General features: G+C 44.6%; 1 protein-coding gene across 3 annotated transcripts in view; it reads right to left on the reverse strand.

Annotated features, from left to right (window-relative positions):
- The window catches only part of HECW1 (HECT, C2 and WW domain containing E3 ubiquitin protein ligase 1), a 454,397-nt gene that overhangs the window by 248,488 nt on the left and 178,707 nt on the right, over positions 1 to 27,202 (reverse strand). For all 3 annotated transcript variants that reach the window (XM_025379207.1, XM_025379206.1, XM_025379205.1), the window contains one exon: positions 2,219 to 2,543. In XM_025379207.1, coding sequence (XP_025234992.1) covers positions 2,219 to 2,543 — 325 coding nt within the window. The remainder of the gene's footprint in view (positions 1 to 2,218; positions 2,544 to 27,202) is intronic.

Genomic DNA, 27,202 nt, shown 5'->3' on the forward strand with positions numbered 1-27,202 from the left:
TTCACTGTGGATGCACGTCCCTCAGGTGTCCGACACTCAGTAATTCCATCTTGAGCTCATTACCTTCTCCCCAGACAGGCTTCTCTTCCAGTGGGTCCCAACTTGAGGAATAGCATCGGCACTCATCAGCTGCAGGAAGATGCCCTTGTAAGGAGACGACTCAAAACTAGATCTGGGCTGGGCATGGTGGCTCATGCCTGTAATCTCAGCATTTTGGGAGGCTGAGGCTGAAGGATCACTTGAGCCCAGGAGTTTGAGTCTGGGCAATATAATGAGACTCCATCTCAATAAAAAACCAAACCAAAACAAACCAAAAAACAAACCAAAACCAAAACCAAATCAAACCAAACCAAAACCCTAGATTCAGAAGCTAAACCTAATTACCTCAAGTGCTAAACAAAAAACATTCATGATGAAGGTCAGAATGGGTGGGAGGGGACTGTGGCAACACTGAAGGTCACAGGCCAGCCTAGGGAGGGTCCAGAGGCTTAACTCCAGCTGATTAGAACCATTTGGTATCACAGGCTTAGACTGCCAAATTGGAGGCTTTTGTGAAAGAAGCTAGAAAGTTGGGTTTCAACTTGAAACTTCTACATTTTAAGTGCGGATAATCAATCAAATTTAAAACAAAACAATGTAAATGAAACAAAATATGTGGCCGGGGGCAGTGGCTCACACCTGTAATCCCAGCACTATGGGAAGCTGAGGCAGGTGTATCACCTGAGGTCGGGAGTTTGAGACCAGCCTGACCAACATGGAGAAACCCCATCTACTAAAAATACAAAACTAGCCAGGTGTGGTGGCACATGCCTGTAATCCCAGCTACTTGGGAGGCTGAGGCAGGAGAATCACTTGAACCCAGGAGGCAGAGGTTGTGGTGAGCTGAGATCGTGCCATTGCACTCCAGCCTGGGCAACAGGAGTGAAACTCTGTCTCAAAAAAAAAAAAAAAAATGCTCGTTGGGCTGTTATTTTGCAATCTCCGTTCTTGACGGATAGTATCTACTTTTATTCAAGAACAATTTTTGTTTTTCAGAAACAAATTGAATTTTAACTTTTGGAAATCTAGTTTAGCTAGTCACAGCTATTTGTGTAAAAATTTCAACAATGTATGCATCTCCATCTTTACATTAATGTGTGTATTATAAACACACTAACCAAGCTGATGGAAAAACCTTTAAGAGACCCAAGAATATTTCCCTGAGAACTAGTTAGTCAGATAAGATCCCCTTTATTTTATCAGAAAAACTGTCCAGGTTGTAAACTACTCATAACAATCCATTACTTTCTGTGATGTTAAATCCGGTGTTGTGTGTCTGAATATGCAAATGTTGCAGAGCACAGCCTGAAGGCAGAAGGCCTGGCCTCGGATGGACCTGGTGTTGAATCTGTTGACTCTTGTGGCCTTCCAGCAATTATAACTTGACTTTTGGGTAAACACATCAATTTCCATGACAGCTGATTCTATCACATAAAATAGATGAAATACATTTTTCATTTAAATTGGTTTTCATAATTACAAGATTTTCAAAACCAATCCATGGGAATGGTGAAACTTTCATAAAAATAATTGCCTCAGCATCCAACTTATTTGCATAACTTGTTTTGTTTGCAAAGACTTGAGAAAATTCACATAGAACAATTTCTTCTGGTGAACTTTCAACTTTGGCACTTTCAAAATTTTTAATAAATCTCCACCTAAAGTAAGGCAAGTCAGCTTTCTCCAGCACCATGCCTGTATGCCTGTATGTATAATCCCAGCTTGTCTGTTGAATACAAAGCAGTAAGAATGTTGGAAGAGCTGGTGAAGATTATGCTGGAAACTGAAGTGAAATGACCTCCATGTAGGTGTGCTTACATTGGTTGGGCATATGGTGTTACTTTGTCTTATAAGCACATAGATTTAAAAACAGGCTTTGATATTAACTTATTCATAAGTAGAAGAGCTTCTATAGTTGCAAATGATAATGATGTTTGTGTTTAACCACACCTCACTCTGCTATATCTCATGATTTTCTTTCATGGAATAGAGATGGCAAGAGAGGACTTATTATCCATTTTGCAGAAAAACAAGGTCATGCAATAGTGGTCTTCAGTGTGTTAGAATCTGGCATATAACACAGTTGCCTGTATATTTTAATTATACTGTAGGTTTATTAAAATGTGACAGCATACGTAAAAGTGAATTATGAATAATACACTTGGCACATTCTACTCACCAATGAGGTACATGCCAATCCAGTCCCCAGCGTCCACTTCCTCCTTTATGTCCCAGTGGATGACCAGGTCCTGAGAGTGCCCGATGGAGTAGTAGGAGCTGCTGACCATGAGCGTGGAGCGGCTGTCCGAGGTGACCAGGTCGGTGTCACTGGTGGAGCGGGGAATGGTGACGCCATCATGGGGGCCGCCCCTGAGGTCCATGTTGTGGAACTGGTCGGGATTGTAGCTGTATCGGAGAGGCTCCTTGCACCGGCGTCGGCTCTGGGAGTTTCTAGAAGGAGACGCCATGGCGGCCAGGCCTAAAAACCTGTTCTGGTACAGATTCTGTGGGAGCAAAGAGACAGTGAGCAGGGTCAGGGCACGCCGGCCACTCAGTCGCTGTCATCACAGGAAAATGAAGTATGTGCTGGGAGACACGCGCTGTGAGTGAGCTGCCCTGCTGGGCAGATCTGAAACATGGCATAGAGCATCTTCCTCGTGACAAAGGCTGCAGCTCTGGGTTCACATAGGGACAGCAAGAACAAAAACACGAGTGCACCAGGGTGTCCTGCGTTTCCATGCTCTGTTGGAGTCTCTGCCTCTCCTGGCTCTAACCCACTTGATACCAGAAGGACTGGGATGTGTAGAACGACCCTGAAGGTGTGACTATTCCTCAACCAAACACCATCCCTCGAGTTCTCCAACGTCAATTACATTGGATCTGATTTGATCCTTCTTTAAGGCAAACGACGATTATCATTATTAACCTCTGAGTGATCCCTGCAGCATTCAGGTCCCTACACACAGCCCAGAATTAGAAGTGGTCCCTGCTGGGAGAGGCAGTCACTCCTCCATTTACAATCTTTCACTCTACAGAATGCCTTCGGGCTGTATGAAGTTTCTATGAAGGATTTCAAACATTCTAGTACGCTTTGAACACCATGATTTTCAATAAAATCCAATCTCAGAGGACTGTATCTCCCTTGGAGCCAGTGTTAGTGTAGAAAACATTGATGAGAAAAAGATGCATTTTTGTATTGTTTACAACTTTGAGCACTTAAAATGAGCCAAGCCGATGCAGAGCAATAACTCGTTTTGGGCACAGATAACTCTGAAAACACAGAAGGACGGGCAGCAGATAGAACTCACACAGAGGATTGGTTTTTGAAACAAGCAAGGGTGATTCTGACTTCATCAAAGTATACTAAAATTGCGTTTAAATGAACATTTTTGGGGGGTCCTGGTTATTGAAGTTCATGTTGTTCCATATGTAGTTTTCAAGAAGAAAAGATTAAGGCCTAAAAAAGTGTTGACTCATGAAGTTTAGATCCCAGGAACTGTAACTTATTATGCACCTAATCAAATGCAAATTATTGACTTTTTGTTTATCAGCCATGATGAGCAGACTACAGCAACAGTGTACTCTTTCAGTTACATCAACATAGTTAGCGGTAATTTAGGCCTGCACTTTCTCCATCCTCTAAGACCAGGATGTTGTAAAAAGTCTATCAGCCTGAGAAAGCACAGTGTTGGCATTCGGAGTCTTGGTCCTCTATGGCCATAAGCCTAAGGCAGGCCCTTTCACTCATCTGTGTCTCCTGTTTGGAATTCCTTTGTCCCTACTGGTGGTTGCTGTAGAATTATGACGGGCAGGCAAGCCAGACTGCAAAAAGCATCTCATCACCCTACTGGGACCATATTTCTTATTTTTTCAAAATGCTTGTCACTATAGCAGTATGAAAATAGATGGACCATGGTGTTGCCTGGAAACCGTCCCTCCTCTCAGGAACACAGGCAAAGCGCTGAAGACCAGGGAAGCAGGAACCACCCACCTATCTCAAGGCACCATGGCTATTCTGGGCAGTTCAGGGAGGATCTCAGTAAACTGACACCCCTTCAGGAGGCGCTGACCAGAGACCTTTGTAAAATCCCCAGAACAGAAAGGCTGCTGCAACAGCACAAGGTTTGTTTAGTTCCCTTAAAATAGTCTAATAAGCGGACTTATTAGTCCACTTAAAGTAGACTAATACCATCTTATAGCATTACGGAGATTCAAAATAATTATGAGTTAGACCATAATCAAAGCTGAGGCAACACCTACCAGCTTCCCAGTTGTGGGTCTATCCCTGGACAATTTAATCTTTCTGGACCTCGGTTTCCTCCTCTGTAAATGGGCTGTTGTCAGAATTTAATGAGACAGTGCAAGTCAAGTTCTTAGTATAGTACGTGCTCAATAAATAAAAATCTCCTGCTAAGATACTACTGTGATGCTTTAGGAAGGAAACCTCACTGAGACATAGGGCCTGGGCACTCAGCCAGGCTCTGTCACTGAACAGGCTTCCTTCACGCCACCCCAGAGTCCTCACTCTTAAGTTCATGCATTAAATTCAAGAAACCCTCAGGTTTTCTTACAAAATCAAAGTACCAAGGGTTAAACAGCCTAGTGTATTTGTAAAGGTGCTCCATAGACCGGTGTTCAGAGGAGAGGCTCCTTTATTTGTAAGGTTTACGACTGAGTAGGATATTTCTGCATTAATGATGAAGAGCCTAAGATAAAGATTTTTATGTATGTGGTTTCCATCAGGGCCTCAAAAGGATTATAGGGTGTTTCTCTTTTGCTGAAGACAACAATTCTGCTATTGCATTTTTACTAAAATCCCCTGGAAGCTAGAGAACTCTCCTGAAACTGTCAAATTACGGCAGTGATCACTGTCCACACGGCGAGAGCAAAGGTAGAGAAGGGAACATTAGTCAAAGAAGACATTTGTCAGCAATTACTGGATTGGAATGATGACATTTGCCAGGGATAAGCAGGGCAGTCTCAAAGCTGTCCCTTGCACCCCACCCTCTCCCACCACCCTGTCTTTGCACACATCCTCCCCATTCCTACTTGCAGGCAGGATCTGCACTTCTGCGTCAGAATTATGCTCCAGCACCAACTCTGCTGTAACCGCTCCTTGCCTCCTTCCCATTCCCAAAAGTGGAACTTTCTGCTCCGTGATGCACAGGAATCCCATTCCCCTGCAGGGATTCTTAGGTACTGTTGCTAGTTGATCTGTCCACGTTCACTCCTACACTGAAGTTTTCTCCTCTGTATATCCCCTGTACCTTGCATAATTCCTGGCACGAAAAACCCCCAAAGCTTTAATTTATAGAAATTATTTTATTCAATGATATCCCTTCTCGTTCCAGAAAGGGTTTAAGATGGCTTATAAAAATAGATAAAAAGGCCGGGAGCGATGGTTCAGGCCTGTAATCTCAGCACTTTGGGAGACCGAGGCAGGCGGATCACCTGAGGTCAGACGTTCAAGACCAGCCTGGCCAGCATGGTGAAACCCTGTCTCTACTAAAAGGACAAAAATTAGCCGGGCATGGTGGTGGGTGCCTGTAATCGCAGCTACTTGGGAAGTTGACACAGGAGAATCGCTGGAACCTGGGAGGCGGATGTTGCAGTGAGCCAAGATTGTGCCACTGCACTCCTGGGCAACAAGAGTGAGACCCTGTCTCAAAAAAAAAGAAAAAAAAAAAAAGAAAAAATACAGAAAGGCATGATAATTTAGTAGTAGATGGTACATAGAGAGAAGAAAATAAAGATATGAACACAAAGTTATGTAGGAAGGAGGTGAACTTAAAATTATATTCCATCATGTCCAAAACAGGTTTTTATTAAAGACTCACAACAGTTGCTCCTTTTTATTTTTAATTTCCCAGCTTTGAGGTATAATTGACAAATAAAATTGCATGATTTTAAGGTGTACGATGTGAAGATTATATAGACAGAAATATATAATATATATTATATACAATATGTAAGTATATATATTTCACTGTATATAGTGAAATATATATTATATATATGTGTAATATATATAGTGAAATGATTACCACAATCAGGTTAGTTAGCACATCCATCCCTCACCTAGTTACCCCATTTTTATTTTATTCTGTTTTGGTTTGTGGCGAGCACATTTGAGCAAACGTCAACAGTTGCTTCTTGAACACAGCAGGTGGATAGAGCTGATTGCTCAACATGCAATTCCTTTGTGGCTATGTTTCTCCCAGGCATTCACAAGTGTTTCTAGCATATACTATAGACTCATCAGGCTGGAAGAAGCAATTTAATCATTCTCTCTTCACATCTGAACTGTGGGAGATAGATGAAGCTCTGTCCTGTTTTTAAATAGCCCTGGATAAAAGGCCACTCTCTTCCTAGACAGTGATTCCAATGTCTTACAACTCCACCATTCTTCCTAACCTCTAAAGCAGATCTCCCCACCAGGAGACCTCCTTTCTTTTTCCTCTCTGCAAAGGGTGGCCCTCCCGATCTCTGTATGTATGGGAAATCAGTGGATATCACTAAATTTCTCCCAGCCTTTTCTCCAACCCACTAATAACTCAAGTATCTTTCGTCTTCTTTTCCCTTTGGTGATAAACAATAGGAACTGATAGGAGGAGCACAAGAATATCAGCAATAGTTTCAGTAACACTGTAATTTTCCAGTTATTGGTTGTAATCACGTGTCCCTAGTTACAGGCTATGTCAAGCATAGATTTTAGCTGACCCTTGAAAAAGTGGGTCTGATGAGTGAGCCTCTGAGAGCAATTTAAATACACTGTACAAACTGCCCTGCTTTATAGGGAGTAAATACCATCTGCTGAGTTTTTTTTTTTCTTCCTATTTGTAGCAGAGGACCCACCAATGTTGTGTTTATTTGTTTTACTTTCCAACTTAAACAACATCGTAATTGTTGAAATGTTTTGAATTAAGTGATATGCTCTTTGTTGTTTTTCTTTTTTTCTTAATCTTGGAACAGGCCTTGTGGGTTTAATATGTTTTAAGATATTCTCATGGAGTATAGCACATTAACAAAAATAAAACCTGTAAGAAAACCCAGAATCTTAAAAGCAGAAAATCATCACTTCTAGGGATGGAACATGTTATTATGCATCGATTTTTTTTTTTTTTTAAGAACCTGGAGACAAAAGATTCTGCTCTGTCAGTTTCTATCTAACTAAGTCATTAATAGCGTTTCTGTCTTGCAATATAAAGCCGTGAGTGAGTGCCATCTCAGAAATGAAAAGAAAGCAGACAAAGGCATGTCTATAATAGAGTAAATGAGTCTTAAAAATTGCCTCTACACCAAGGAATCAAAAATTGTTAGTGAAATACACAGCCCTTGAAGGAAGCTTCATTAAAGTATATAAGATGAGGTTACAGAAACTGGCATTATTTAGTTGGAAGAAAGAACGTAATACTTTTTTAGTCCATGAGCAGATTTTACTTTGATCAAGAAGACTCCTGCAGCTTCTTGCTCAAAGCTATCCTGCACTCAGCTTTGTTATGACACCAGGAGGGTAATGGAACTTAAAAAAAAAAAAAAAATCAAAACTTGTCTTTTTCTACAAAGGATTTGAGAAAATTTACAACCCAAGAAATATATAATAAAATAGGAAAATACAAAACAGACAGAAATCAGGAAGCAGTGATACGAAGGAAGACAAAAATAAAATAATTCTGAGCATTTGCTCTATGCAGTGGAATTTTGTATATCTCATTAAAACACTATCAAGGCCAGGCATGGTGACTTATGCCTGTAATCCTAGCACTTTGGGAGGCTGAGATGGGCAGATCACCTGAGGTCAGGAGTTCGAGACCAGCCTGGGCAACATGGCGAAACCCTGTCTCTACTAAAAATACAAAATTAGCCAGGCGTGGTGTCACATGCCTGTAATCCCAGCTACTTGGGTGGCTGAGGCAGGAGAATAACTTGAACCCAGGAGGCAGAGGTTGCAGTGAGCCGAGATCACGCCATTGAACTCCAGCCTGGGCAACAAGAGTTAAACTCCATCTCAAAAAAAAAAAAAAAAAATAGTTGGGCATGGTGATGGGCGCCTGTAATTGCAGCTGCTGAGGCTGAGGCAGGGAGAATCGCTTGAACCCGGGAGGCGGAGGTTGCAGTGAGCCGAGATCATACACTGCACTCCGTGACAGAATGAGACTCTGTCCCCCCCAAAACAACAACAACAACAACAGTATCAAGTTTCACTATTCTCAGGTTGCTAGAAAACCCAGCTCAGAATGGTTAATAAAAATTCTGAGGTCATCCATGTGCGGCCGGAAATGGGGATTTGAGCCTGTGTATGGACGATTATAAGAGGGCACTTTTATCATTCTTAAGCATTCTCTCCAAATTATAAAACAGAAGGACAGAATTGCAGTAATTGAAATTCAGATACTTCTCTGAGCGTCTTGGCAGCCAAGAAGATAAAAGGAAAGCTTAGTTCTTATGATCAGAATACAAGGACTTTTTTCTTCCTCCAAGTTCTTAACAAAATGTTTCATCTTAGACTTTCTGTAGGAAACACAATGAAATGTGGTGAGTAAGATCTTAAGAGAGTTTTAATCACGATTATAGTGGCAGATGCCTGGTACGAGGCTTTGACAAAAGCCAAGGTCATCGCAGGAAGAGAGTTCATTAGGGACTTAGCGACTGTGCCGTGTTGCCTTCTGACCACATTCCGAAGTCTACCTGGCTTAGTCACTTCCAAGGGAAGCTTATACCCTGAAGCTTCCACTCTGAACTCAGTGACTGTTCTCAGTCCCGCAGCTTCCTCTCTGGCCTCAATGGAGATTTCCATCAGAGCCTGAATGAGATGTTCTGTCTAAAACTGCCTTACCTGTCAACTTATTTTCTGTCAGTACCCTCTACTTAAACGGCAGGCACCAAGACAGCAGCCCGGCCTAGCAACTTCAGGTCTGCATTTCCAGCAAAAGTAGTGCCTGGTGGCCGGGCGCGGTGGCTCACGCCTGTAATCCCAGCACTTTGGGAGGCTGAGGCGGGTGGATCACGAGATCAGGAGATCGAGACCATCCTGGCTAATACGGTGAAACCCTGTCTCTACTAAAAGTACAAAAAATTAGCCGGGCGCGGTGGCGGGCACCTGCAGTCCCAGCTACTTGGGAGGCTGAGGCAGGAGAATGGCATGAACCCGGGAGGCGGAGCTTTCAGTGAGCCGAGACTGGGCCACTGCACTCCAGCCTGGGCAACAGAAGGAGACTCCGTCTCAAAAAATAAAAATAAAAATAAAAAAAAGTAGTGCCTGGCAAGAACGCAGATGATGCTCAGTAAATACTCTGTTGAGGCTGGGTGCTGTGGCTCACACCTGTAATCCCAACACTTTGGGAGGCTGAGGCAGGCATATCACCTGAGGTCAGGAGTTCGAAACCAGCCTGGCCAACATGGTGAAACCCTGTCTCTACTAAAAATACAAAAAAAGTAGCCGTGTGTGGTGGTATGTGCCTGTAATCCCAGCTACCCTGGGAGGCTGAATCAGGAGAATTGCTTGAACCAGGGAGGCAGAGGCTGCGGTGAGCTAAGATTGCACCACTGCACTCCAGCCTGGGTGACAGAGCAAGACTCCATATCAAAAAATAAATAAATAAATAAATAACTGTGTTGAATGAATGATGCATGTGTGGGTAATGTTTGGGCTGGGGGGCACCTGGACGTGGGGCTCTGCTCCTTGAGCTCAGGAACTCTTCTAAGCACTTCTTTTGCCTTAAGCACAAGGCTTGGTGCCCAGAACCAGGAGTTGAGTTCCTGGTTCCTGGACTGCATTGGGATGGGTCAGGTGTCCGGATACAGGACCAGCATAGAAGCACCAGGAATCCCTGAGGCAGCACAGGAGAAGTGGGGATGGCTTGGGCTGCAGGGTTCGGAGACAAGGCCAGGGCAGCTTTATCCAGAGCTCTACTCGCTGCTGGGCCCTGCTGGTCCTAACAGTCTAAAAGCAGAAACCTCCTACCCAACCCAATGGCAGGCACAAGAGATCACAAAAATCACTGCAGCCCACGCATTTCCTCTGAGTCACCACTGTTAAGGAAAACAATTTGTTAGGCTAAAAATAAGGGCTCCACCTCTCTGGGAATTGCCTTCATCACCTGTCAAAGAAGAAGAAAGTGTTGGGATGAGATTAAATACTGCCCCCGGGTCCCCCTCTCCCTCTCGCATCCTGAGATTTGAGTGCTGCTTACCCATTTGTACCTCTGCTTGGGAACTGCTGTGTATGAGGGATGTTGTGGGACAGGGGCGGGTGTAGGGGCTGTGAGGTGGTCCTGACCCGCTGTCAGGCGTAAGGGAGTAGGGTGGGAGGTGGCTGCTAAGCCACCATCTCTATCTAACTCTTCAGCTCCCAGACACCTGTTCCTGAAACCTGTGCCTAAATTTGTGTTTTCAGCCTCAAAGCCATGTGCTAAAAAAGCTTTCTTTTGTGCTGGCCATTGTGTGGAAGAATATAACAGAATTACATAAAATAAATTGTGTGGGCTTCTTTTCTTTGAAAAAGAAATAAAATCCCACTCGTTACTGGCTGAAAGGGAACATTACGGGGAGAAAATTTTAATAAGCAAATCAAGGCAAGCCAGATAATATCCACATAGGAAGTCATGATTTAAAATACAAGGAACTTGTTAAAATGACAGTCAGGCACATTATTTTAGGAACACATGATGCCTTATCGCACATCAAAAAAAGACCCACCAATAAGCGTAAGAGTTGGACATCCCCTCCCACTTTTGACTCTGCAGCCCTTTGATGGCAGGTGTGGGGGGTCGGGGAGTGGGGTGGTCTTGCTCCTTGTTGCTCACACGCCATTCTCACGCACACGTAAGAGAAACCAGGAGGGGCGCGAACAGACCTTTCACTGCTTTGCTCAAGTCTGGAATTGCTTGGTGCAGCTCTGGGCTATTTGGGAGGTTTATGTTTGGAGGTGTTCAGCAGCGAAGTTGCCGAAATCTGGGCGGTTTGTATGGGCAGAGGAATGGGCAGGCGGCTGTGGGCATGGGAGAGGGAGGAAGATGGCAGGCAGGAGGGCCTCTTTGGGTTAGCTGGGGCAAATTCCTGTTCATAATATTTAGCACTTCCTCTGGTTTACACAGAAAGGAAAGATGAGAAGTGGTATTCCTGTGTGTGTGTGTGTGTGTGTGTGTGTGTGTAAGACACAGAGAGAGAATGAATGGGAACTTACAGATGTGAGAAAGAGACCCATTTTTCCCTTCTCAATGTTAGGAAATACCGTTTCTTCCTCAGGAAGGCACTAGCCTGATTGAAAGAGGAAACGTTTCCTCTTTACCTACTGATACTGCAGAGGAAAAGGATATGTGTTCACCTCCCAGAACCATAGTGTGGCTCCAGGGGCCCAAGGTGCCCAACTCCAGGGGCCCTGTGGACCATACAGGAGAGAAAGGGAGGTGGAGCTGCTGTGAGCCGGCCACATCATCCTCCCGGGGTGGCCCTGTGCCGGGCATTTGTGAGGAGCCCCCATGATGACTTCAGCCTCACTCCACCCTGAGCCCAGCAGGGCGTGCGCTGTGCTGAGTGGGGTGACTGTGTCTCTTCCCATAACCAGGGCACCATCACCTGCTTGGCTAAAGTCTAGTCTCCAAAAGCCAACCCACAATACCGTGAATCACACGGGATCCCACAGTGACAGTCATGGGAGGGTTCTGGGCCAGCCCCTCCTCTTATTCACTGGGAAGCTGAAGCCTGAGAAGGGCTGCCCTGACCATGCAGCAGGGGAGCAGCAGGGCCCCAAGTGGACCTTGAGACTCCCCGAGGCCCGTTAGCTGCCTCGTCCATTGCCTGAGCTGCCTGGCTCGGGCGGGAGCCTCAGGCTTGTTGAGAGCGTAAGCCAGTGTGTTTTCCTCCTCCATTCGTGGTCGTGTCCTCAATTGCCTGCTATGAGGTGATGGGGCCAGACAGGGAGTACAGCTCTAAGAAATACACTTAGGAGGGTTTCAGATGCAGCACTGAGTTTGTATCCTCATTGAAATTAATACTCAAAAGCATGTTATCATTTGTTGTGGAGGCTCAAGGTGCTGTAAAGATGCTCTCTTTTAAATTCTTATATCCCCTGGGTGGTTGGACGCAGCATAGTTGGGTTTATTTTTAAGTAAATCCTGTCTTTGGTCTTCTTCCCTCCTTTTTTTTTTTTTTTTTTTTTGACAGAGTTTCCTCTCTTGTTGCCTAGGCTGAAGGCAATGGTGCGATCTCAGCTCACTGTAACCTCTGCCTCCCAGGTTCAAGAGATTCTCCTGCCTCAGCCTCCCAAGTAGCTGGGATTACAGGCGTGTGTCACCATGCCTGGCTAATTTTTTTGTATTTTTAGTAGAGATGAGGTTTCACCGTGTTGGCCAGGCTGGTCTTGAACTCCTGACCTCAAGTGATCCACCCGCCTCGGCCTCCCAAAGAGCTGGGATTACAGGTGTGAGCCACCGCACCTGACCTCTTCTTTCTTTCTTTAGCCCAGTCAATCAGGAAATGTAGATGGAGTCTTTAGTGTGTACTAGGCCTTGTGCTAAGTGCTGAGTACGGATACAGAGAGGACTTAAACAGTGCTCATAGCTTTGGAGAGTTTGGTACAGGAGGCAGACATTTAAGCAGTCAACTGTGACACAATGGTGAGGGCAATGATGGGGTGGTGGGCACGGTCCCGCCTAGGAGGGACAGAGATGCTGGGACTACTTTCCCAGATGGGAGGACATGGAAGCTGGACCTGGAAGGAAGGGGCAAGAGCTGAAGTAAATCCAATCTAAGCAGAAGGAACTTCTCGTGTAAAAGCATGTCTTTACTAAAAGCATGCCAAGCTTCCAGATTCAGCAGAGCTCCTCTTAGCAACACTGCCAGACAGTGTTGGGGGCAGCTGGAAGTATGCGAAAGGGGTCTCCCATGGCACACCAAGAAATAAGACCTCCTCCATTGGAGGGGGGGGCCACGGAGGTTTTGTTCACCTTAGAAACTTCACGCTGCAGCAATGAGGGGGACAGCAAGGTGGACAGAGCTGCTGTGTCTTGGGGAGCCCAAGTACAGCTCTCCTGAATGCCAAGGTCTACATGCAGGGAGAAGCTTTACTGATCAAGTGGACTCTCAAGTCTAAACAAGGGACACCTTGGCAGAAGTTACTGTTGAAGTAGCAGGGGTGGCTCCTGGGCAGGTGCAGGGACAGTGTGCAGCTCTCACCTCAGTGTGGGAGGTCATTGTACCTGCTTTTCCAGATCACCCATCAGGCCAGAGGAAGGCCCCATCTTGGACTGCAGCTCTGATAAGTGTGCCAGTCATTGGGGTTATGAACCATAATGCTCATCATCAGTACCCAGTGGGGTTGAACCAGCAGCAGCAGCACTTTCCTATTGTGATCAAAGTACCCCGGATGAACACAGCCATGTCTGATATAAATTCAGTGTTGAGGTCTCAGAGCATTTAGGAGAGCAACTTAGAGCAGTGATGAAGAGTAAAGCAGGCATGGCCATTACCAATACAAAGGCATCTCTCTCTCCTACATTTCATACCTATACTGGCAATATAAAGGCATCTCTCGCTCCTTCCACGTTTCATACCTATTCCTCTTCCACCCTTGAAGGGAGACAAAGCCAGTTCGTATCTCAGATGGGGCCACAGGTAGCACGTTCCTTCCCAGGTTCCTTTCCGGTCATCACTCTGCCCACTCTTGTGCTCTTTCTAGCTCTGTCACTCAGTTCCAATTCTGACTGCCACACGCCTTAGCCACACCAGGCTGCACCATCTCAGCACCAGGCTGAGAAAGGAGGACTGGCAGAGGTGGTTTACATCAAGAGATTCTTATTGGAAGAGGAAGGAAATAAGGAAGAACTGGCAATATGTGTATAGAATAGGCCTATCTGTAGTGATTTAGGATAGAATGGGGGAATTGAAAGGATAAGGAGATTTAAGGATAATTAACCCACCAAGCTCCATCAAGCTCTCAACATTGATGGAAGAAATAAATCACAAAGGAGCAAAGACAAAGCCTTGCTTTTCAAGTGAGCCACAGCAGAATGGACACTTGTCTAACAGAGTAAGAGCTCCATGGGGAAAAGTCCAACAGCATCAAGATATCCCTGTGATCAAAACCAGCAAATCAGGTGACCTAGATGAGTGTCATATTGCTTTATTAGCAATTATTCAGGGGAATGGTAAAAGAAAGGAACAACTCCATTTTGAAAACAAAGCAAAAAAATGGGATATGATATTCAGCTCTGACAGCAATGGAGGAATGATCACTAAGACTCTGTGATGTGGGCTGGGAGTGTGGAGGAATCGCCTCAGTCCAAAGTTTCGCTGGGTTCTAGAAGAACGTTAAAAGAAAGGGGACACTTAGCTACTATGATCTCTTTTTTTTTTTTTTTGAGACGGAGTCTTGTTCTGTCGCCCAGGCTGGAGTGCCATGGCTGGATCTCAGCTCACTGCAAGCTCCGCCTCCCGGGTTTACGCCATTCTCCTGCCTCAGCCTCCCGAGTAGCTGGGACCACAGGCGCCCGCCACCTCACCTGGCTAGTTTTTTTTTTTGTATTTTTTAGTAGAGATGGGGTTTCACCGTGTTAGCCAGGATGGTCTCGATCTCCTGATCTCGTGATCCGCCCGTCTCAGCCTCCCAAAGTGCTGGGATTACAGGCTTGAGCCACCGCATCCGGCCGCTACTATGATCTCTTAAACGTCTCAGGTGACACTTACTGCTGAAATTCTTTAACATATTTAACAGAAAGTCTCTTCTGACATTTTCCACACAACTAACCTTTCTGATTTTTTAGAGCTAAAAGGAAGGGACAACAATTGAGGCAGCTTGGAAACTTTTTATTTTTTTAAGTCTCTTTCTCAGTTATGCTGAAGGACTAAACTTGGAACCTTTGAACTCATGGACAGAAGCTACAGTCTGCTGTGGGATTTTGGACAGTATTTTCAATTTTACAGATGAGGGAAAAGGCATGGTTTTCATGCAGTCCATCTCTTTTGCTTGGATGCCTGTGACCATCTCCTGAACTTGTCTCTGATATGTCAAAGATGCACCAAAGATACACCAAAGATACCGGGAAGGTACCAGCCCCACTACCTCTCCCACCGATTCTGGCCTCGTGGAATCTTTGCTCAACAGTGTGATATAGGTTCACATTAAATTCCATGAGATAAACAGTTTAATTGTTGCTACCTCCTTGACTCTCTGCAGCAATTATCAGATGGCAAACCAATGATTATCATCTCACTAAGACATTTTTCACTTGTAAGCTGATGCTTAGACATCTCTGGCCTCAAGGATACAGTAATGTATTCAAGGGCACTCACTGCCATTTCCACTGGTAACAAGACAAGTTGTCTATGTCCAGACTAATAGAAACTCAGAAGTCTCAATGATCTGGATATTTTAGAATTTCCTTTTGATTTGAGGCTTGAATAAATTATTCAGATAACATCTCTAATTTTCCATTTTACCTTGTATGCGGAAAACAGCAGAGATTAACGTGTGGTCTCGCTCCAGAGAATAAGAGCTGTGAAAGGAGCCTTGAGATGCAGGGGTGGCAGACAGAGCCTGCACCTCATGCACAGTGGTGGCGACGGAGACCGGCTCATTGCAGTGAGGCCCCTGGCTTGCCATTCACACTGCTCTGCTCAGGCTTTCTACAAAGCTCCAAGAGATGAAGTATTAAAAGGAAAGTGAGAAAATCAAAGTAATTTGGGTTTTTCCAAGAGGAAACATCAGTTGTGAGGAAGCCAGAGCCACAGGTACATGCTAATGAGTCTTAATACCCACATACTGCAAGACTTGGGTTTTGCTCTTTGCAAAGGACAGGTCTCATTGCCATTGGTCATCAGAGATAAAGTCATCATGTCAGTGCTTCAATTATGATCCCCAGTCGGAGACTGGCATACGACTACTGCTTTATTAATACTACTTGGAGGCAGTTAGAAGCACATGTCAGGGGGACTATAAACTGCTAAGGGTGCATTTCCCAGCAGGGCTTCCTTTATTTATTCAGTCAACAAATGTACATGCCAAACCCTGGAAAATGAACTGAAATAGAAATGATGGCATCTGCCCTGGAGAGTCAGGACTTATTCGTGTGAAAATTTAATAACTCCAAATAGTCTGTGGAGTTTTCCATACCTAATTGCCAAAATGAGGTTATTAGAAGAAAGCACCATTGCCCAGAGAGAGTGGGGTGAATATTCTGGACAAGGAGAGAATGGTGCACTCTATTCCAACTAGAATATAAAGGTACCAAGGCACATACTCTAAGTCCTATCCAATCTAAATTTTTTTTTCCTATTTTTCCCCAGAGACAGGGTCTCACTCTGTCACCCTGGCTGGAGTTCAGTGGTGCCACTAAAGCTCACTGCAACCTCAAATTCCTGGCTCAAGTTATCCTTCTGCCTCAGCCTTTTGAGTAGTTGGGACCACAGTCATGTACTACCGTGCCTGGTTAATTAATAAAAATGCTTTTGTAGAGACAGGTCTCTCTATTTTTGCCCAGATTGGTCTTCAACTCCTGGCCTCCAATAATCCTCCTGCTTTGGCCACCCAAAGTTCTGGGAATAGAGGCATGAGCCACGATACCTGACCCAATTTAGGTTTTTTTTAAGAAAAATCACTATGTTGTTTTCTAGTGACTCCACTGTATATGTGTTTAAATTGCCATCTTATAAACACACTGGAGAAGAATCCTTACAGCCAAACCCAATGCAGCCGTATTTCTCAGTCTTAGAGTGTCCATCAAAATCTGGGCAGTAATTTTCATCTCAATTACAGGAATAGAGGAGGCCTGATGGATCCTTGCTGTTACTGGTGCCTGGACATCCCTGCAAACCACCAAGGAGAATGGCTCCTTCTGAGTGTGCCTGAACCACTCCTCTCCTTGGCTACCACTCTGAGTACTATCCCTAGAGAATACTGGCCACACACATCCACAGAAGACACGTTCCACATAGTCTCTGCTTTGCAGCATGCAAAAACAATCTGAAAGATGATAAAAAGCAATTTTCATAATTAATAAATTTCCACCTGCTGATTAGGAAGTGTTAGAAATAAATAAACAAACAAGAGTAATTGTGGCATTTTGGCAAGGGTTCCAACTTAAGGACTGAAATGTGCCCTTGCTCTGATTGTATCTAATTCAGTTCAATTGAACAAACATCCATTGAATATCTATTGTTTGTAAAGCTCTGGGCTAGTTGTTGTTCAGCATATGATCTCTGTTCTCAGGTCAAAACAACTGAGGCAGAAAAAGCTGAATGCATGAGATGAAAACAAAATTACAAATAAAACAGCCTTCCTCCTGGAGATTCTAATTCAATAGGCTGGGTGGGGCCCATGCAGCTATATTTTACCAAGCATCAGCTCAGCCTGGTTCTGACCAGCAGGCAAGCACTCAGAAGGAGGCCATCACTGTGTCTAATTGGCGGTTGTCACAAAAAGCTGCAAAGAGGAGGTACAGTCACCTTGAGATATTTCAACAACAACTGCATGTTAAGTGCCTTGAAGGCACAGGTCAGACTTGGGCAAGTGGAGGACAGAGAAGGGGGATGTTTCCAGCAAGGAGCAGAGCTGCAGAGGCCGCAAAGTGCACCCTGAACGGCTGGCCCTCTTGAGAGATGTCAAGAAGAACGTTGGAACAGTTCATTTCTAAATGAACTCATCAGCCTTATTTTTTTCCATTAGTTCACATTTGGCCTTATTTCTCAATCCAGAATGATGCAAAGGAACCATAAACCTGAACTGAGACAAACAAAAGTGACATGGATAAATTTTCGTTGGACATCAGAGCACCAGGGATGAGAGAGGAGAGAGGAGAGCTCATGTTTCAACTTGAGGCTTCCGCCGCCGCGTCCACAGCTGCGCTGGCAAGTTCAGAGTTGAACATGAGTGCGTGTTTGTCATGAACCAGGGGCCTCAGTGTCACCACTAGGAGGACACACCATAGCCCTTCCTGGGCATCAAGAAAGGGTGAGCCACACTCTGCAAATTCCAAAGGCCTGAGAGAAGTCCAGAGTCCGGACTTTTGAGGAAAACCAGTCCACGCTAAAAATTTGAAAAAATACAGAAAATTGGCCGGGCGCGGTGGCTCACGCCTGTAATCCCAGCACTTTGGGAGGCTGAGGCGGGCGGATCACAAGGTCAGGAGATCGAGACCACGGTGAAACCCCATCTCTACTAAAAAATACAAAAAAAAAAATTAGCCGGGCGCTGTGGCGGGCGCCTGTAGTCCCAGCTACTCGGGAGGCTGAGGCAGGAGAATGGCGTGAACCCGGGAGGCGGAGCTTGCAGTGAGCCAAGATCGCGCCACTGCACTCCAGCCTGGGAGACAGAGTGAGACTCCTTCTCAACAAAAAAAAAAAAAAAAAAAAAAAAAAAAAAAAAAAAAAAAAAAGTACAGAAAATTAAGAAAAAACAGCAAGCCCCCATAACTACGTAACATAGAGACTACCAGAATAATTATGCAGAAATATTTCCTTCATTTTGCCTTCATGTGTTTTGCAAGATAGTTGGGACCACATATTTTTGTATTCTGCTTTTTTAAATCCTTAACTATTAGAGTAGGAGAATTCCTCTTATGTGATTAAAAATATATCACAAAATTATTTCAATAACCATAACATTTTAACACATGGATATTTATAATAATAATTAGCAAGGTAATTCTATTTTTGTAAATTTAGGTTGCTCTAATTTTTCTCCATTATAAGTAATGCTAATTAAGCAGGCATGACCATGGGCCAATAAAAAATATCTAAGTCAAAAGCAGCAATTTGTCTATAGATTTGAGTTTTTAAAAAATGATTAAAAACAATATGTCAATGTCATAGATGCCATTACTTTTGGAAAACAGTCTATTGCATCTTTCTCTGTTTATCTGGTATGAGTATAAATGGGCTTACAATGAACAGGCTCCCTTACCAAAGTGATATAGGAATTACTGCTTAGAGCTATGAGACTGAGAGATAGTGGGATATAAACAAAGGTCTCTTCGAAGGTCTTTAAAGGAGCTGGAAAATACGGAGGTCATGTGGATGTTCCACCGCCGCCACCAGCCCTCCTCCACCACTCCTCCCCTCCCCCTTGGGCCTCCTGCCTCCCTGCCCTCTGGTCTTGTCTTCATTCTAGGGGAAGGCTCCCTCCACGAGCAGGCTAATCCAGGGCCCAGGGAGCGGGACCTTCTTCATCTTCAATATTGGTGTCCACATCGAGGATGGCATGACAGTGGAACATCCCTGAACATAAAGATGGGGAGAGCGAAAGGAAAATCATCTCAGGACTTTAAAATCACTAAAGTCACAGGGAAAATTCATGCTGGGAATTGTCTTGGGCCAACCTGCCTCCTATTCTATTCCTAAATAAGATAGCTACAAAGATAAAAAAGCCATATACCTCCCTCACAATTATAAAAATGCTATATACCTCCCTCACAATTATAAAAATGATATATACCTCCCTCCCTCTCTCACAAAAGGAAATGCCTTGTGGACAAATAACAGGCAGAACTCAAAGTCATCCCTCTGCTCACGCGAGACAATGCATATCTGATGTTTTTTTTTTTTTTGCCCTATTGTTTCACTAAGCCAGACTAAGGCATAAGTGACGATTCCTGTAAATTGTGTATTCAGTGAAAAGTTAATCAGAAACTCAAAAGAATGTAACTGTTTTTTTCTTATCTGCCTATGACCTGGAAGCCCCCTCCCCACTTGGAGTTGTCCTGCTTTCCGGACTGAATCAATGTACATCTTACATATTGTACAATGTACATTTTACATATATAGATTGAAGTCTCATGTCTCCCTAAAATGTATAAAACCAAGCTGTTCCCTGACCACCTGGGCTCATGTTGTCAGGACCTCCTGAGGCTGCGTCACGGGTGCATCCTTAACCTTGGCAAAATAAACTTTCTAAATTGATTGAGACCCATCTCAGATACTTTTTGGTTTATGGGGACAAAAGCCTTTGAAGTCAGACTGACCTGGGCTTAAACTCTCTTCTACCTGCTGCGCAATCCTGACCAATGACTAAGTTCTCCCAGTGTCAGCAGGTTCCATCAAGTAAGGCCTGACCCCTTCAGGAAATGTTGCTACAGCCACAAAACTGGAAGCTGGGACTACGATGGGGACCGCGGAGTCAAATATTAGCCAGGTGAATAATCTGCTTTTTTCTGACTGCATCCAGTGAGACTGGGGGGAGCTAGTTTTACAGCAACAGTGGCAGCTGATTCCCCAGGACTTCTGGAAGGCTCCTGGGAGGCTGAGTTACTTTGCCTCTCTCTGCCAAGAAAGCGCTATCTTACAAATACCCTCCCTCTCTCATCCTCCCCGCTCCCCCCATGGGAGCAGCTGGTTGCAGGACTATTGCCATTGTCTTGGAGATCTTCCCTGTTGTGGTCACCTGTGTGGATGTACATGTTGCTCTTAAAGCCAGTTAGTGGACATGCCAAAGGCACCAGAGGTCCTAGGAGATGTAGCACCATTTTTCCTTTTGGGAGCGAGCAGCTCAAAGTGCTTGGAAAACAGTGAATTTCACTGAGAGGTTTCCACTGCAATGCACATGAGACTGCCCCTGTAGCAGCAGTCCCCAAACTTTTTGGCACGAGGGATCGATTTCATGGAAGACAATTTTTCCAAGGACAGTGTGTGGTGAGGGGGGTGTTTTCAGGATGAAGCTGTTCCACCCCAGATCATCAGGCATTATTTATGTTCTCAAAAGGATCATGCAACCTAGATCCCTCAGATGTGCAGTTCACAATAGGGTTCATGCTGAACCTAGTATGAAAATCTAATGTCGCCGCTTATGTGATGGGAGGTGGCGCTCAGGTGGTAATGCTTGCTTGCTGCCACTCACCTCCTGCTGTGTGACCCAGTTTTTAACAGGCCATGGGCTGGTACCAGTCTGTGCCCTAGGGGTTGAGGACCCCTGCCCTAAGGGTTTAAAGGTTATATAATGCACTAAAATTAAAGTTTCTAATTAAAAAAAGAAAATCCTACCACCACACTAGAGGCTGTCTTCAGATCTGGAGCACTCCTTTAGGCATGTGATGCCAAAGGTTGAGGACTGAAGCTACAAGTAATGGCGCGTTATTTGATACACGTATCTGAGGCAGCAGAATAGGGTCTGGAGCCAGGGAACCTAAGGTTGTTTCATGCCGACTTCCTAGAACTAAATTGAAAGGAAAACCCTAACTTTCCCGGCTTAAGTAATGAAAGGACCAGAGGCTATTCCCTTTGACCTTTTCTGTACTGCAGATGGGAAACTGGCTGTTCGCAGCCAGTCAGACTGATTGTAGGCTACCACTTCAGATACAGGAGGTGAGCATGAAGTGGCCAACGGGAAACCTCTAGGGGGTATCTGAACCCAAGAAGATTCTGTATTCGGGCCCTTGAACCGCTGCTCAGGTCCGTTCCCACACTATAGAGTGTTCTTTTGTTCTTTTCTTTTTCCTTTCCTTTCCTCCTCTCCTTTCCTCTCCTCTTTCTTTTCTTTTCTCCTCTCTCTTCTCTTCTCTTTTTTCTTTTTCTTTTTCTTTTTTTTTTTGAGACATAGTCTCACTCTGTCGCCCAGGCTGGAGTGCAGAGGCACAATCTCAGCTCACTGCAACCTCCACCTCCTGGGTTCAGGCGATTCTCCTGCCTCAGCCTCCTGAGTAGCTGGGACCACAGGCACCCGCCACCACGCCCGGCTAATTGTATTTTTAGTAGACACAGGGTTTTTTCACCGTGTTAGCCAGGATGGTCTCAATCTCCTGAACTCGTGATCCACCCGCCTTGGCCTCCCAAAGTGCTGGGATTACAGGCATGATGTATTTTCATTTTCAATAAATTCCGGCTTTTGTTCTTTTGTTGCTTCATTCTTTCTTTGCTTTTCTGGGCATTTTGTCCAGTTCTTTGTTCAAAATGCCAAGAACCTGGACAATTTGCAGTCACAACCCTCTACTGGTGACATATCCAGATTTTGCCTTGTACTATCATAGGAGCTGAGCTGAAGACAAAGCCCTCACACCCTGCTGGGAAAGTGTGCCTCACACGCATAACTTCAGAGAAGAGGTCCGGGTGCCGAGTGCTGGATGGAAGACGTATATCACCAAAGGCCACCTTCCTAGCTCTGTTCCCAGCCTTCCTCTCCTCATGCCTTGCCACTTACTGCTCAGCTGTCCCCTGAGCTCCCTCTCAGGCTCTGGGCCACACTTGTGCTTAGTCCTTGGTGGGGAATTTCAGGTGACACAGCAAAAAACACAACTGGCTTCTATTCTACTCTGACTTTGTGACCCAAGGTATTAGTTGGGCTTCAGTTGTTCTTATAACTACACGTTTGTCCTGATGCCTTGTTATCAAGGCTGATTCCCAGGGGCCTTGTGATACAGAGAAGAGAACATGTGCTTCAGGTCTGGACAGACCTTTGCACAAGTGCTGGCCTTAAAACTTACTAGCAATGTGCTCTTATGCAAGCTAGTTGGCCTCTCTGAGCCTCCGTTTCATCAGGTGAATAACCATCCTGGCTGGTTGTGATGGGGCTTAGGACACATTATCCTAAGATATGATTGTAGGAGACCAGAATACGCCACCCCAAAATATGCCTTTTTGGCATAAGGATTATTTTGAGCTGTTTATTTTGAGAAACTGCAGATGCAGAGAAGCTCTGAAACTGTTACCCTTTTGTAAGAGAAATTTACATCTATAAAGGAAATCTCCATTTGTAAGGGTTTCTCTCTCTCAGCCCCAGGAAGAGAAGGGTGACCCTGAATCACTAGAGACTGAATTAATGGAGAAGACAGGGACTTAAAACTGCATAAAAAGCCTTACCTTTGTTTAAAGTGCTTTTCCTGGCCACCTCTTCTTAACTGGGCCTTTCCCTAGACCCTTCTCTCTTTGTATTAGAGAACGATGGTATTTAAGTCTGACTTCTAAGATAATACTTTGAAATCTACTAGAGATTTACCCATTTCTCTGAGTTTTCCCCCATGTACAGATGAGATATACATTATTAAACTTCTGCTTGTTTTTCTCTTGCTAATGTTAATCTGTCTTTTGTTAGAGGGAGTCCCAGCTAAGAATTCATAAAGAATTGTGGAGAGTAAAAAGTTTCCTCTTCAAAGTTTCCTTTGTCATTGAAGAATAAACCGTGTTAGAAATAATCGTTTCTTTTAAAGACTAACTTCCTTCAAGCTTCCTTGCTTTGTGCTAATAATTCTTTGTTAAGCCCTATCCTACGTAGCTGTTAAATATAAAGGAATAAGTGCATTCTATGTCTTTGTACTTTAACCAAGATAGTTGTGCTGGACATGCTCACAGGCGTGTTCCAGCTTGCCACCTATGCCCCTTCTCTACTTGGCATAAGCAACTTCCTCTTTTCCTTTGTTCTCCCTTGCCTTTACCTATTTTTAAAAAGTTTTAAACTGTTAGCCAATCAAATTCAGTTTAGATTGTGAAGTCTAGCTCCAGCCAATGGATGCAAGACACAGCAGTAAGGACAACCCAAATGCGTAAAGGATAAATATGTCTGCTTTTCCTTTGTTCAGTGTACTCTCGTAGCAAGACTGCTAGCAAGTGTACTCTTTCTGCAGAAAGTAAAAATTGCCTTGCTGAGAGAATTAAATTTACATTAGAGTGCTATTTCTTTGCAGCACCATGGAACAAGCATTCTGTTTCTAAACAAACATTGTACATATAACAGGGTGGAGGAGAAAACTATTTCCCCCCCCCTGCAGATCTAAACAGTAAAGAGAACTAAGGTGGGAAGCCTGGCCCCAGCAGGCTCTTGGCAAAGGTTCATGTTACTACTGTGAGTATTCTCCATATGTAGTCTTCTCTTGATGGAAACTTCATCCTGGTTCCTCTGGGATGGGGTCTCTGCCTTGTCCTGCTATTCTCCCTGGACTGAAAACTGCTCCTGGAACTGGGTCCCACCATGGCTGCTAGGTCTCTACCATGACAACAGCTGGCTTGGATCCCAAGCACCACCTCCCTGGGCCCCACCATGGGCACTCACGTGGGGGACTCCCTGTTGGTTTCAGAGACCCTCTGACTGCATGGACTATCACCTGCTACTTGTCACTGGGGCTCTGGACATTATGACCTCCCTGTCAAGCTCCTAGGGACTGTAAACCAAAAATAAAATTCAGACATCTTCTAACTGACGGAATGGACCCCTCTTGGCCAGGAGGACCCCAGAGAAACCTGAAAAATGGAATTCCCATCCGTGACGGGAAGGGAGGCCGGACATGCCTCGTTACACCCCCTCCCTTCTGGAGTTTAGGCACAGCTAACCAGCATTAAGGTTAAAATCACGAGACCTCTATTTTATAGACAAAACAGGCTCTTCATGGCAATAAGATACCAAATTATAAACAAAACCTAAAGCTATGCAAGGCAAGTCACACCCTACAAATCATAAAATCTCATTAAACAGGTATTTAAAAATTGTTATTATCCTGGTGTCATGTGGCTTACTTTCCAACCTGACTGTGGTATAACATCACATGACAGATAGCAGACCATGGAGAAAATAAAAATATTTTACCCCCAAATATATTTCTTTGACATCTTTTGAAATGGCCCTGCAAAGCCGTCTTTCATCTTTCGAGGGGGAAATTTGCATCTGTAGAGAATCTCCATGAATGCAGATAGGCCTTCCCTTTCTAGACCTTTCTTAGATTTAGGAGAGATTAACTAAGAGTCTGACACCTTAAGTTCTGAAAAGAGACATTTACAATCTGTCTTTCTGAAGCCTTCTACCTATAAGACTTCATCTACATAACAAAGGCCTTGGCCTCCACAACCCCCTTTATCCTAATTCAAGCTTTCCTTTCTACTGACTTCAAGTCTTTAGACAAAGCTCAACTCTCTGAACCAATTGTCAACAAAAGAATCCCTAAAACCCATCTATGACTTGTAAGCCCCCACTTCAAGATGTCCTGCCTTTTCCTGCCTAACCAATGTATGCTTTCCATGTGCTGATTTATGTCCTTTCCTGTAACTCCTGTCTCCCTAAAATGTATAAAACCAAACTGTAACCCGACCTCCTGGGCCACATTTTCTCAGGACCTCTTGAGACTGTTTTCCAGGCAGTGGTCACTTATACTGGCTCAGAATAAATCTCTTTAAATATTTTACAGAGTTCTATTCTTCCGTTAACAGGACCACCTATGGGCCAGGCCGATGGGCACATGCCTGATCTACCAATGGTGGCTGGATTACTGTCCCCAGGGTCCTCGTTCCTCCTCTTCTACACTAGCCCATGACCTCCTGAAGTCCAAGCTATCATTCAGACAAGTAAGAACATCAGGGAGGTCTCATAAAAAGGCTGGAACCCAGCCCCTGTAAGGGTAGAGCTGCCACTGCATTTAGGGACAGCATTAGAAGGTGCTGGAGGCCTGGCGCAGTGGCTCATGCCTGTAATCCCAGCACTTTGGGAGACTGAGGTGGGTGGATCACGAGGTCAGAAGATTGAGACCATCCTGGCCAACATGGTGAAACCCTGTCTCTACTAAAAATACAAATATTAGCTGGGCGTGGTGGCGTGTGCCTGTAGTCCCAGCTACTTGGGAGGCTAAGGCAGGAGATTCGCCTGAACCAGGGAGTTGGAGGTTGCAGTGAGCCGAGATTGCACCACTGCACTCCAGCCTGGCGACAAAGCGATCAATACTCCGTCTCAAAAAAAAAAAAAAAAAAAAAAAAGAGAGAAACTGTTGGAGATGGCACTCCATTCCTTCACTGGATGGGAATTGGGGAATGCCTAGTACCAGCCAGGCACTATTGTAGGCCATGGGATAAATTGGTGAGTTAAAGAGACAAAAGGCCCCGCCTGTGTGAAGCTTGTATTTGACTGCATATAGCGCACCTGGATATGCCCGGAACTAAAATATAAGAATAAGGCAAGAGAGGTAGGCTGGGGCCAGGTCTGGGGAGCCCTGAATGTCAGCAGAAGAATTTGTCTTTGGGCTGAATTACCAACAGTGGGTGAGATGAACCACTGCACATTTGCCAGGAAGACTGGAGAGTAACAGGGCAAAAATGGACTTTTAGAAAAACGTCTCTGACAAGAGAGGGTGGGTGAATAACGACAACAAAACCTTTGCACAGCATTTTCCAATTTATAACAGGTTTTATCAGCTATCAGGTCTCACAATCCTCCCCCGGGCTCTGGGAGTCAAATAAACGCCCCATTCAGAGATAAGCCTGGGCAGGGAGGGAGGGACTAGCCTGGGGCCACAGGGTGAGTGAAGAGCGGGGCCTCAAAGCTCTGCCTTGTGGCATCTTATCTACTAGTCTGCGTATTTCCCTTTCCCAGCAAAGACTGTATTTACCAAACACAGTGCACGTTTTCTCTTTAAGGAGGATATTCAACTTAAAATTATGGAAAGCTTTATTACAATGTTTGCAGAAAAATGTCAAGAGAGAGGAATACTATCAGTATTGCCTGGGGATTTTTTTTCAAATACACATGGCCACCTTCCTCCCTCCCTGCTCCCAGATTTTGACAGTGTCACTTAGATGTGTCTAATTTGCAAGAGCTCCTGTGACCCTGCTACCTACAGCCTTCACTGCAGCATGTCCAGCTAATTCCCCTCCTCATTGAGAAAGTTCAGTCCTGGTGGTTTGGGCTGTGAGTTTAATTGCAAAAGCCCTAGAGAAAGAAGAGATGTCAATATAACACTCTTGATGAAACAAGACAAGGGGAATATGTTTCCCATTTGTAACACACAGAAAATTGAACAATGAGTGCTGGTGAGTTGCTTTCCTCAACTATCTCCATCTACATGGATATCTAATATGCATCTCAAGCCCACCTCCAAAAACAAGTTCTTGGTTATCCCAGCTGTAAATGTGCTCTTCCCCATCTCTGTAGATGGTAACTCTACTCTTTCAGGTACCAGACTGAATACCTAGAGGCATCCTTGATGATTCTTCACACTCCTCAGGTACAATCCAGCCAATGCGGAAATGCAAACTGTCTAAATCGACAATGCTGGCTTCAAAATCTGCCCTGTCTTCTGATCACTTCTCAGTCTACCACTGCTGTCTTCCCAGCCTCAGCCACCAGTATCTCTTGCCTGGTCTATTAGGTCTCCCAACTTCTCTCCTACATTCTGCTCTCCACAGAGCAGCCAGAGAAACCTTTACAAAACCTAAATCAGGACTGCACATGGTGGCTTATGCCTGTAATCCCAGCAAGTTGGGAGGC

This window comes from Theropithecus gelada, chromosome 3 (genome assembly GCF_003255815.1).
Source record: "Theropithecus gelada isolate Dixy chromosome 3, Tgel_1.0, whole genome shotgun sequence".
NCBI lineage: Eukaryota > Metazoa > Chordata > Mammalia > Primates > Cercopithecidae > Theropithecus > Theropithecus gelada.